At 40.7% G+C, this 14,013-nt stretch overlaps 1 protein-coding gene across 2 annotated transcripts in view; it reads right to left on the bottom strand.

The window, feature by feature from the left end:
* FBN1 (fibrillin 1) overlaps positions 1–14,013 on the bottom strand; it is a 713,526-nt gene that overhangs the window by 14,093 nt on the left and 685,420 nt on the right. For both annotated transcript variants that reach the window (XM_078684805.1, XM_078684806.1), the window contains 2 exons: positions 5,739–5,867; positions 953–1,072 (listed from right to left, as the gene is read on the bottom strand). In XM_078684805.1, the coding sequence (XP_078540931.1) occupies positions 953–1,072; positions 5,739–5,867 (249 nt within the window). The remainder of the gene's footprint in view (positions 1–952; positions 1,073–5,738; positions 5,868–14,013) is intronic.

Raw genomic sequence — 14,013 nt, 5'->3', positions numbered from 1 at the left:
AACATCATTCTTTCGCATATGTAAAATGTTACTCACTAAGGAGAGGACAAGGATAATAAATGCATATGAAAGAAGCCAAAAGCAAATTTGTTTTTGCTGATTTACAGAAAGGAGCAAATTAGTTGCTGCAATACTCCTGGATCCAAAGTAGTCTTTCTGCAATCAAAGATATCATTTAAATGCTATACTGTTATATAAAAAATATGCTTTCTCATCTAAATATCATGATGAGAAAAGTAAAATCTTTTCTGACTCTAAAGCATTTGGCACAGGTTGTGTGTGAATAGTGTGTGTTTTTGCTTATTTAAAAGTTTTTCTTCCTACATATACACTGTATGTGTCTTCTATATGGCACTCACAAACATTTTTCAATTAGCACAATAACTCATTTTTGTAGCAACAAAAAATCGTCTATGTTTAATGTTGTATGTTTTCTGGCGCCATAGCATATGTAAGGCAAACATCTGACTCATCAGTTCCTCCCAAATACAGAATTTATTATTGGCACTTGCCAAATAAAAGCTAAGTTTGAAAACCTAATTAGAGACTCTTTGGAAGAGGTTCAATACCTTTGTGATTTTATTAAAAATGCATTGATTGATCTTATAAAAAATAATGCAATGTTAATTTTGACACAGAAATGTAAAGGACCATCTAAATGTACATTCTATATTAGGGAAGTTACTTTTGCATCCCCTTCCAGTAGAAAAAAGAATTATCCTCAAAGTCTAACATTTTGTGAAGAAATGGATGCTATTGAGATCTCTATATGTAAAAAGCAGTGAGTCATAAAATAAATTCTTACATGTCATTTACATTATTGTATTATATAGAACAAGGTTTACTTCGAATGCGTTAGGTGTGGGTGGTTTGAGGATTAGCTTGAAAAGTCTATTGAAACAAAGTATAAAATCACATATCGCTTTAGCATTAGTAATAAATATGAACTTGCCAACACACTGATTCCATTGGTAGTGCTGGAGATATCCTTGTGGGCAGCCACACCTGTATCCACCAATGATATTCTGGCAGCCGTGCTGGCAGCGATGTTGTCCATCACATTCATCAACATCTACAAAGAAGACACATTTTACGCTTTTTATCTTATTTATTATCAATAGTGCTGCTAAAGTATTACATTCAGAAGAAGCCATCTTTCAGCCAAAAATACCCAAATCAGGACTCAGGTAATGAAAATTAAGTAAATCACTGAGTGTGAATTCTTGATTAGCAAGCACACAAATAGTGAAGGGGAGGAATGCTTGTAATAGGATTTCAACCTATTGTTCCTTTGCCCATCCTGCTTCCTGCATTTGGACCCTGCCATGTGCAAATAAGTCAAGACCCTGCTACAATAGAGAGCTTACCCAGCTCCACTATAGAAGCGATAACGATCCTGCCACCTGAAACCAGCAACAACTTCAGGGCCTACAGACCACTTTCCATGTTCAACATAGGCTATAACCTACTGAGTAAAATCCTAGCAAATAGACTCCTGAAATTCATGTCCAAGCTAGTACACTGAGACCAAGCAGGATGTATCCCTGGTCACAATACAGCCCTAAACATAAGGCGTCTGCTGACTATTCTAGAAGCAGACTCATATGACCACGAACAAGCGGCAATATTTAGTGTCGACTTTTAAAAGGCATTCAATAGCCTTGAGGGGTCATATCTCTATGGAGTAATGGAGCAGATGCAACTTGGGAGCGGGTTCCTGAACTGGAACAAGTTGCTTTATAAAGACCACATGACGAGAGTACGTTCAGGTCACACTGTCTCTGACGAATATCCTTTTAGCAGGGAGACACATCAGGGGTGCCCCCTATCTCTGTTACTCTTTGCCCTAGCAATGGAGCCCTCGGCATGCAAATCCTGCTGAGGACTTCGGTACCAAGGGATCCGAGTGAATGATCACCACCTTCACATAGCAGTATATCAATGACCTGCTACTCTTCCTGAGGAACACAAGGGAAGAGCCAAGCAAATGCTGGGTGACTTTGGGCCCTGTCCAGAATCCCAGTCAACTGGCAGACATCTAGCCTGTTTCTAACAGTGACAAGCCAAAAAACCCCACTGGGGCTAGGGTGACTAAGATGGAAACCTAGCTGCTTTTAATTTATAGAGTGCTGCATCTTCCATGACTGGAATGACCTCTTAGAGGGAAATGTGAACCTAACTATCAAAGCACTAAGGCAAAACATAGAGTTTTGGAAATCTCTCCAGGTAGCTGGGGTTGGTAGAGTGGTTCTACTAAAGAGGATTGCACTACCCAGGCAGTTATACTGTTTCACCATACAGAGTACCGAGAAAAGTGTTCAAGGAGCTTGACTCCTGGCCACAGGATTCATATGGGGAGCAGGCCACAGGAGAAGAGCTTTAACCACACTGTAACCTCCTGTCAATGACAGAGGTTTAGCAGCGCCAGAATTCGAAGAATACTAGTAGGCTGTGCAACTGCAGTGGCTCACACAATGAATAGCAGGGAGACAGGACCCAGCGAGACCGCTAGGGTCATTTACCCTCACCTTAGACAGGTTGTGTGGAGTGCTATTGCAAACATGACGTCATGCAGCCCGCGACATAAGAGAGCTACAAGTTATGAGTAAATGCTAGATGCATTGCCTTCAAAAGACGAGGCAGAAAATCACTTATTCACCTAAGCTCCCCATCACCCTGCTTAACTCATTGCCACAAGGAAGAGACTGGAGAGGGCTGATGGAATGGGTGACAGCAGGAGTGACAAAAAATGGAACCTATTTAGACACGGGGGAGCTGCTCCTGTTTGAGGAACTTCAAAAGGTATTCGACTTACCACAGGGCCACTTCCTGCTTCACAAGGCAGTGACACCAGCTTTCCGCAAACACTGGAAACGGGACTAGAAGAGCCTCCATCACACATAACCTGCCAATATGTGTCGACCGCAGCATGAACCTTTAGACCAGTTTCAACCTTTGACAAGGCGATACGAGGGGCATCCTACTGCCATGAACAGCATTCTGAGACAAGTGGGAGAGGGATCTAGGGGTACAGATCTCTGGGCACATTGGGTAGATATTCTAGATACGATGTCAAAGATATCCCAAAATGCCCAATTTAAACGTATTGGTTTGTTTGTGCTCCATAGAGCTTACCTCACAACAGAATGTATAAATAGGTACTTCAACAATACAGACACCGTGTGCTCTCGATGTGGGACCAATGGGGTGGATTTCATGCATATGCTCGGGAACAACCCTCAGTTACAACAGTATTGGGAACAGGTAGCAGAGATGGTTGCGAGGGCAGTAGAGAAGGAAATCCCATGCACAGCAAAGCACCTGCTTACTGGGTTGGTTCCCGCATACCTCTAAAACAAGGGTAACAATAAATACCAGGACCAGGCATATATACTGGCAAAACGGGAAATTACTCGGAACTGTAAAGCACCGGGGGCCCGAGGTCACAGTATGGCTGAAAGAGTTAGAAAAATGGGCTGGCTACGAATGTGAAGTACTCACACAGGAGGCAAGGAGAGGTATCAGCTGGAAAGATCGAGCCCAAGCCTCGGAGGCCCTGGTCGAAAGCCTAAAACACACAGAACCTCAGACGGAGAATAACACACCACACAGTAACCCCCACCAAAACCTGAACTAGGAGGGGATGTGTAACAGCCAGCTCAACAACAAAAGCTGGATCTTTCCAGTAACGATGGGACTCTTTGGAAGGGAAAATACCTAAGAAATATTTGAGAACTCATGGACACAAGGAACCAACAGCCATTCAGACTTTGAAATAGCTTGCTGAAACAAGGCGCAACACGTGAAATGGGTGGGAGGAGGGAGTAAAGAAAGATGTTTGTTGTATTAGATAAATGCCAACTGATTAGAGAATATTACTTTGTGGCTAACATGCACCAGGCACAGGAGTATGTGATGCTGCAACATAATGCCATGTACAATGTGTTCTTAATTGAAATACAATAACATCTGTTTACACAAGAATTTCCCTGCTCTAATAGAAACATTCCAGGTCCTCCCTGAACAGGAACACAGGCAATTCAAGATTGGTTTTGCTTTGTTCCAATAGCACAGTGAGCATGGAATCCACAGCTGGGCATGCCCTTGCAACTAAGGGTGATAAATAACATAGTCCCTCAACATGTAATGCCCTTACCTAAATAGCCCTTGGTATGGCCGGATGTGAGTCTTTTCTGCCATACAACATACAAAAATCAGTGGAAATTGTCGTTTCAGTGATAACCAATGAAAAATAATTACTGTACAGGTTTAACTGCTGAAAGCAGACCCAACACCTGTACTAAATGGCTATTACACTAAACATTTTATGCTGAATCACAAAAGAAGGCCATACATTTCACACAATTTTTATATATGTTACACCTGCAGGCAAGGTTTCTGAATAATTCTGGGGTATGACTGTGCACTGACATTTCCTCTGGCACAATTGTACATGGCCCAGTATTGCATTTGTGAAAAAGATAAATGCAGGAACCCAAGCTTTTCTGTTGGAGCTCACCATCAGATGATAGGGATGCCGAACGGAAAAGCTCCCTAGTCTTGATTTCACCCCATGACTCTTTCTTCTACCACTTTAAACTTTCAGGGGCAAATTTAAAAGGACTGGCGCATCCCTGCATATCAGCAGGGATGTGCCAGGTAAGATGCGTAACCCAAGTTTACCCTTGTGCCACCACAGATGTGCCGGATTTCCAATGCGGCGCATCGTGGCGCAAGGATAAACAGATGTGTGATGCATCTGATGGCGTAAGGGCGGCACATTGCTGGAGTTGTGTCGCAAGTGCGACGCAACTCCAGCAATGCTCACGGGCTACCCATACCTAACATGCTGCGTCACGCCTTATGCCTGCTTCAAGCAGGCGCAGGGTTTTGACGCAGCGGCGTCGGTAAAGTGACTCAGTGAGATCTAATAGATTTCACTGATAAGATTTCACTGTGTCACTTTTCCGAGGCTTTTTCCGACAGAACGCCCACCCCACATACATTAAACCTGACGCAGTTTTAATGTGGCACAGGGCTTTACAAACTGACGCATCTCCCTAGATGCGTCACTTTGTAAATACAGCGCAACATGGCTCATGGTTTACACTGCCGCTGCGTCACAGAAGTGACGCAATGGCTGCGTAAATGTGTCGCAAGGAGCTTGTAAATCTGCCCCTCAGTTTCTTTATCTCACCACGGAGAGTTCGTTTTCATCCCTTTATCTCTTTCTCTACCTTTCTCTATCCTTCTTATGGTTGAAGTTTGATGATAATAAATGAGTTCCAGTTCAAACTATTGAGGGCCAGTTGTCACCAGCTAAACCCACCTACTCAAATTAGGCACAAGAGAAAATCCTTTCCATTATATCACTCAACTTTGATGAGTAAATCTCCAATATTTTCCAGGATGAGAAAAGGTTGAAAGGGAGTTTGAGAATAGCCACAAACTCATGTATTAAGGTTCACAAACATTTCAAGTAGACACAACTTGGAACACCCACTCCTCATCCTTGAATGGAATTTACTCATGAGCAGTATTTTTTACTCATTTGTTAAATAAATCATTTAACTCATCCACAATTATTCTGGAATAATATTGTGCACGAGTTTCAGGATTTACCAATGAAAGGTAATTTTTCCCCTTGGAGCTGTAAATCGACCCATTTGCACAAATAAATTAGATTTTCAGAAACACACACATGTGAATCATCCTCCAAGTGTCATTGTATAATTTACCTTCACAACTGGCGCCACTTGTATCGAGGGAGAAGCCACGTTGACATTCACAAGCAAAGCTCCCAGGCGTGTTCTGGCAAACGCCTTTAGTGCCGCAAAGTTGAGGTTCAGAAGTGCATTCGTTGTTATCTGGAAGTAAACATGGATATCAGAGTGTATTTTCTTAGTAAAGTAAAAACGTTAGCATATCACATACGTCATGAAAATCAAACCCACCACATTATGTTATATTTATTTAAAAAGCACCATTAAGCACCATTAAGCTAAAAGGTGAACATGTTCTCAAAGTAACGCAAAGCTTGTGCGGTAAAATATAGAGAAAAGCTATCTTCAAATGCATGAGCACCTTTTCAAAGGAAGTTAGTGAGTTCTCTCAGATTCCTTGTTGAGCATTCATATGCATAAATATGCAGCCTTTGCCCACTCCTAGTGCTGATTTACCTTCTTCATATGGTATGTTATGTGCACTCACATAGTTATAACACTTTGAGAGTGGGGGTGTTTTGGATTCTGTATAGATGTGGGGGTGTATTTGATTTACCAAAGCTAGCAAGCTGGATTATTGGTAGATTTCTTCAAGGAGACTATTTTAGGTGACTGACGTCAGTATCTGAAGGAACGTCTATAGAATAAACCAGCTGTAGAGCTTTAAGAAACGGACGTTACTACAGGGTCACGGATGCAAACCAGTACCAGTCTAATAACAGGAGGTGAGTCAAACAGAATATGAATAAGGGGCAGGCATGGGAAGCATAAGAGAATTACAAATTATTTTTTATGCCATACTATCACATGTTGTGTTTGCTCGCATTTCCTTTGAAGGGGAATAGATTTAGGAGTAGCCAAAGAGCACCTCTTCATCTCTAACCTTCTCAGGCAGCAGATTGTATTGTATTGTATTGTAATTGCATTTATATAGCGCTTAATACCCCTGACGAGGCATCGAAGCGCTTTTTCGGCGAGTAGCACGCTACACCAGGACCATAGAGCATCAAGCACAACATAAGCATCAACTAGCTTGGATGCATATGTGGAATACTAGATTTGGGTAGTAGTTCACTACACCAATGGCCTCCTCAAGCAGAAGAGGATAGTTCAGGTCTGACCCAGAGGATAGTTTGATGCCCATAGGTTGATATTTCCCAAATGCAACTTCATGGCTTGTTTTGGGGAAAATACATTTCTCTTATCTTATGAACATGGAGATTACTACATGACTTATATCGTTTTAAGACATGGAACTGCTGGTTACCTGTCAGAATATCGAAAACACAAATATTGTCTGGCATACATATTGTGGAATAATATTGTACATAAAATAGATTTATATGACTTACTCCAGTGGAGAGCTAATTTTGTTAACAATATTTAGACACTATAATCTTGAAGAACAATATTTAGAGCACAATATTATGGTACCATACAGTAAGTGCTCATATGGAATAATGTAATGTGTAATATTGGGGAAATCTATGCCGTGTACACTAATATTATATGTAAGAGAACAATTTTGTGGCACTGTTAGAATCAATTTTAATTTGGCACAGTTTCCCTATGTTAGCATTGCATCTGCACATGGGCAGAGCAGGTGTAACTAATCTTAGACCACTGCTATACTGATGTAGAATTTGGTATAAAGAGGAATTGCCTATTTGCAGATTATGCTTACAAGAACTTTTAGCCCTGGATCGTGACTGTGCCACATTGTGACTTAAACAAGATGTGGGCTAAACCAGTCCCCATTACCAGGGGAGCAGGTAATCTTTTTCAGGGACATGTTTGGTCTTATGCAATGGAGTTATGGTATTGCTCTATAAGAGTAGGAGATATAATTGATCATTTTTGGAGATCAACATTTTTCCAAATTCCCGAGCCCTTTTCAGACGACATTATTCTATATTCCCCCAAATTATGGTAAATAAAATGTGCGTGTTGAATTTTAACACTAAGAGGTTTTACGAGCAACTGGCTATTTCTAGTTCTTCTCTGATTTTTAGATTGTTGCCTAGCGTGCGTAGTACAGAAGGAAACGGAAGCTCACTGCTTTTTTTTTTTAGTCCAATCATGTGGTTCAACAAATGAAAGTGGATTATACCGATATGCCGCCTGTCATATTTTTTACCGTACAAAGATGCTTTAAGGATAATGAAATATGATCTGAGAAGATCAATTGTTTTTAGTTTGGATCTGTATTTTAAATGCTTAGCATCTACAGAGCAAGTTTTTATCTTGATGTAATGAACAACGAATTGTCAGTATAAATGGAGAAAAACAAATTAGGGGCATCTTTTATATATTTCTTTTATCTATTTTATGACGTATGTATTTAAGGATGTTGTATTGTATTTATTGTTTCATGGTGTTAAGGATGTTGTATTGTATTTATTGTTTCATGGTGTTTATAGCGACCAGTCAAATAGCTTTTTCTCTTTTTATGTTTTCCATGAAATATGTCATGGGCTAAACAAGTTATATTTTACAGCTCACAAGGGAAATTTCATAAAATATGGACGCAATTCCATGATCAAATGGGGAAGTTCCACTGCTCATGTGGTCTTATAGCAATTAGTGAGCAAATATGTGATTTTTTTATCCAGGTCCTTTCATGTTTCAGGCAGAGTGCTTTCCAGCTTTTATAATAGCAAATACATTTTTTCTTGGAGGTAGATCTGATGGCATCCTTGAGAAATAGCATGTCTCTAATCTAGATGACTGATTCCTTAACGATAACAACATACTGTCTCTCTAACCTGTGTAGGGCCTGTTCTTTTATTCTATTAAGTGGGGACATTTTGTAGTTTTTGCCAAGTTTTTTAAAGGACCTATACTAGGAATTCAAAATGCAATTTTATCATTATTTGAATAGCATGATAAATCCATGGAAAATACATGGTCATGCAGTTTATTTTAAAAGAAGCTTAATTCTGTAACTCTTCCAATTTCATATATAAGATCGAAAGAGAGATGATAAGTTTGTTTTGTCAACTTTACATTCAGGGGCGAAGCTTGTCAGTAAAATTGGAGGGAGAGGGGGAGCATCAGGTTTCCTGACCATCACCCTGGCATATAATGTTACATTTCATTGTATGACAAGCAGGGCAGACAAGTTGGGCTTAAGAGGCAGTGGAAAGGGAGAAGAATATGGATTAATAGGAGTACTAACTGAGAGAAACACGATGGGCCAAATGTATCAAACAATTTTGCATTTGCAAACGGTGCGAATCGGTAATTTCAGCTGTTTCAAAATGCAAAATAGCCTTTCATGATCTAGGAAAGGCTTTGTAGTCCCAATTTTAGGCAACCACAAAAATAGCGATTACCAAAAATTGCGACTACAAATAGCACATGTACCAAGCATTTTCTAAATACAAACTGCATTTAGGAAAATGCTATTACCATCAATACCAAGTCGATTTATTCCTCGCGTCAAGAAGGCCCATTCAGCTGGCAGGCCTTTTTCTTAGTTGGCTCCTCATTGCTGGAAAATTACCCCATCATATTCGAACTTGTTCAGATCACTTTCTCTTCAGGAAAGTACTTAAGACAACTTTATTCTGATTTAGCTGCTCTTGATGCCTTTTTCTCTTGATTATGTCAAGATACCCTCCCGGGAGTGATTTGTGCGTGTTATGAATTAAAACAATATAACATAATAATACAAGTCGATGGTAACCATGTGCAAATTTTGAAAAACGCACTTAAACACATTTTCATTTTTAGGGTGCTTCAGGGGAGCCTTGGGCCCCTGGGCATCTTTGGCTTTGCATTACCTAATTTGCGATTCGATTACCAATTAGGTCATAGTAAATTAGCTAATGCAAAATCATTCACACCTATTGGGCTTCAGGCCCATTGGAACAAATGGAGTAGCATCACCAATTATCGATTACCAATAACCGAATCACTATTTGGTAATATTAAGGAATCGCGAAATCTTTGGATATTCCTTACATACATAGCATTGTGCAGTTATGGAATAGACATTCAGTAAAAATCCCTATTTGGTAATCGCAAAATCCTTTTTTGATCCATGTGGCACTAAATTTTGTAAAATAAACATTTTGTAGGTCTGTCAAAACAGAGATGAGTGAGTGTGTGTGTGTTTGCTTGTCAGTGTATGTATGCATAAGTCTCAGGTGAAATCCGACAGACACTTCATCATGCCCGACTGAAACCACCTGTACCCAACTATTTATCTGAAAATACAATTATTAGGGGTGGTGTAATACTCCAAACACCCTCCCCATAAACTATGCTATTGTCTACATTATGTAATCACAGGAATAAATGTAACTGTCTGCCCCATAAATGCCTATTTTTGTCATTAATTCACAAATGTCTTATGCAATTTTGATTATTATAATTTTGTATTATAACATTTGTGATAGCTGGACAAGCTGTTTAAAGCCACTGGTCCACCGTTCACTTTATAGGTGGCACCAGGAACCTACATTTCAAGAGGGGGCAGATATTCCTCTGGAGGCGGGTGGCATAAATGACTGCACCTGATTGCAGGGGGATTCTTGGGGAGGTCCTAGGACCCCTTTTTTCCCCTTCGAGGGCGTCGGGCCTGGCCCACTCTGCAAGTTCATCTCAGATTTTTGCCTTCCTTTGCTGAACCTGTTTTTGTTGGCTTTTAGTACAGTCCACTTTTTTGCTGCTGGTCAGTATCAAAGTGCGTGTGCTCTCCATTTAAAATAAAGAAAAATGGCTTACATCTGATTGATACACTCAATGTACTTGTAAGTCTCTAGTATATAGTGCTACATAAAGAAATGCTACTAGTAGGCTGCAGAACATTTTGTGCCACCTGCTAAAGTAACCTTCCCTTTTAACACTTTTAAGTTGCCCCTAAGGTAGGCCCTACAAGCTCAGAGGGCCAGGTAAATGGTATTTAAAAAGTAGGAAATGAGGGTTTAAGGTTTACATGTCCTGGCAGTGAAAAACACCCAAAGGAATTTTTCACTGTTGTTATCACTCCCATAGACTAACAGTGGGTTACCTTATTACATTTAATATGTGCTGACTTCAGATTAGGAACAAGTAGAGAAATGCTGTTTATACTCAAATGAATTGTAATTTAAACACCTCTTTAAAGGTAAAGTCTTGTTTTAAGGTACAATTCTGAATTTGCCACTTTTAGAAAAGTTGGCATTTTTCTGCTTAAACCAAATGTGTTTTTCTGCCTTTTGGCCAGGGTAGCATGACTGTGGATAGATCTCTTGTGGTGTTCTGTGTATTCTTTCCAGACATGGAAACAAAGAGGCCTAGGTATGGAGAGAGAGGGTCGGTCTTACTGATAGGATGACTGGGGACGAGCAGTGCACTGCCCAGATTACACTTCAAAGGACCCTGCCTGCAGCATGCACAATGGAACCTGACACTAGGCCTGCCCTTGCCTTTGTCGCTTTAAACAGTTTGGTGCCATACCCAGGGGAAGGTAAATAACTGACCAGAACCAGCTTTGGGCGCAGTTCAGGGAATTCCCCCACACAAAGACATTCAGAACCTTTCATCAGAATTCTCCTTGACCTGTGGAAGATTCAGAAGAATGGCTGCCCTGTTGTCAGAGATAGGGTAGAGCCATGCTGTCTGTTGAATGAATATTGGACCTGCTTGCCTTGAGACCAGGCTCTCCAGAGTGACTCCAAGGATCGGCTGGCTGAGCTGTAGGGACAACAAGCTTCCAGAAGCTTCCCTGCAATTGCCCAGCTAAACAGCAAGAACTGGGCCTGCCTGAACCTGTCTGAGCCCTGCTGCTGCCCTTTTCTGGACTGAATCCTGATCTCCAAGAGGTGCCACCCAGGTCCTAGACCCTTGGCTGGCATCAGTGCTAACGCCTCCTGAAAAAAGGGGAAGATACAGAAGTTTTGAGCTCCTCATAACCACAAAGTGACCTCTTTGTGGAAGGAATCGACTACACACGATGATCACTAATTTGAAGCCCCAGCAGTACCTGCTCAAGTGATGATAGCAACCATCCACGTCGACCACCAGCACGAACCACCACTGAAACCTACTCTTTGCACCAACAGCGATAGCCTATGTTGACTGCCCACACGAATCTGCGGTGGCGACGGGCTCTTAGCACTTCAGCAGCGGCAATCCGCGACTCTTGATCTGCTCCTCGCACAAACAGCCTCTTTCTATGGCCCCTGCCAACGAGATTAGAGCTCTTCGCACAGGCTTTGAGAAGGTAACACTTCAGTGGAATCAACCTGGTCCCTGTATCTGACCTGCTCTTGATTGCTATCGACCTGAACCTGTGACTTTCCCCTGGTCTAATCGACCAGATGACCATGAGCGGCGCATTGTGCTTTTTGGTGCTATTTTCATCTGAACCTTCAAAAATGTAAACCTATGGATTTACTGATTGGACTTTTGTTATTTTGGTGTGATTTTATTTATTGAAATGTTGTATTGAAATTGTTTGAGATTTTTCTTGTGCTGTGTTTTCACTTTATTACTGTTTATGTGCTGCATAAATACTTTACACAGGGTCTCTAAATGAAGCCTGACTGATTTTGTGCCAAGCTACCAGATGGTTAAGGTCAGGTTAATTTGGTGACTTTAGTGGTTCACCCTGACAAGGACTGTGTTTATTACTTGAGTGGGGCTCCTCCCCCCTCAACTAATAATCCAATTTCTTACATTGGGGCACACTGTGACTTGCCTCGATATGGCGCACAGTCTATGTGACCACTGAAATACTCTTTGATTAGGCTCCCTTGTCTGTAATATGGTACAGGAGCAAAGGCAAAGTGAATCATCATTTGTACGGGGCCACATCTGCATGCATGACGAAACTTTCAAATACTGATATTATAGAAGTAGACACACAAGCATCTTCAGCTCCGTCTGTAATAAGAAACTGCCTCACAGAGCAAGAAGTAGGCAAAACAGCCATTGTGCTCCCAGGGCTCTTACAATATAGGAGCAAATTTAATAGCTAGCACTGTTTAGGTTCACCTCTTTATTGTAAAATGAGTGCAAACACTCTTTGTTCTCATCCTTAACCCTCATGCTCCAATCTAAATGACCATGGACTTGTTTTATAACCCACATTGCAATACAGTATTTTCCCCAAGACTTTTATAGCTCAATTTAGCGCTCTTTGCTTTTCATCTGGGAGCTTTACTTAGTATATGGTTTCTTCATATTGTACTAGGACCTTTTATACAGTACATTCCCTTTTCTTACTCCTCTCATAAAACAGCAAAACGTACAAAACATAGTTTGAAGTGGGATGGAGACTGGTGTACAATTTATCATTAAAACGGGTTGAAACAAGCCAACTATATGAGGCAATATCTGGCAGTGCGATCCAGCTGAAACCCATTGGCAGCCATTAGCAATGATCACAGGCACTTGAAACTCCATAAAACAGATTATTTTTTTAAGTTTCTGGATTCAGAGGACCGCAGAGATGTCTTTTTTAACTGCACATGTAAAATGTACATCCAATTTCAACAAAAACTGCCGGAGAAATGAGAACATTTCTGGCACTAGTTCTTGCATCAATATAATTAAACTATGAGTGATGCTACAAAACGGCATGACTGTACTAAATGTTAGTGTTTTATTATTGCATTGAGGGGTTTTTAGGGGTCATTAATCTGCCTTATTGAGCTTCCCTTTCCTTATTCCAACCTAGCGTGTCACATACCGGCATCCCCCATTAAAACATGGAGACAATATAATTGTTTTGAAAGAGGTACCATTTACCTTTTGCGGTCAAGTGTCATTTGTAATTGCAATGTCTGTGGTTCTACTAAAAAACCACGTGAGGTAATTCAACCAATTTAACAGCTTATCTTTTTAAAAATGATTACTGTCTTTAGGTTATACTAGTTTTGCCATTTAGTTATTTCTGCCTGTAATCAATCATTAATTAATTAAAATGTAGAGCAAAGATAGCTACACTATTATTGGACAACAACACTCTCTTGCTCTCCCAGACTACAAGGCCTTCTCAGCAATACAGATAAAGGCAAAATTAAGATGTTCAGTCAAAAAAGGTGTGAGAAATAATTTCATTCTGATTAACTCAAGCTTGTAGCAAGTGGAAGTGTTTTCTTGTCTGTAAATCAGTTTGTTTTCTAGCATCTCCTGAAGCCACTCATTATAAGAGGTACAGAGGGCCTATACAACAGCTTTCTTCATAGAAGAAATTGAACAGCAACTTGTGTCTCCTGCCTTGGAGGTACAAAGCCCGTGCCAGAGCGCTTCTCTTTATGGAGCCAAATTATGGGGGCATTCAGATCTTGCCCATTCG

Source organism: Lissotriton helveticus, chromosome 3_2 (genome assembly GCF_964261635.1).
Source record: "Lissotriton helveticus chromosome 3_2, aLisHel1.1, whole genome shotgun sequence".
NCBI lineage: Eukaryota > Metazoa > Chordata > Amphibia > Caudata > Salamandridae > Lissotriton > Lissotriton helveticus.
The sequence above is the reverse complement of the archived record's forward strand: the minus strand, read 5'-3'. Positions and strand labels throughout refer to the sequence as shown.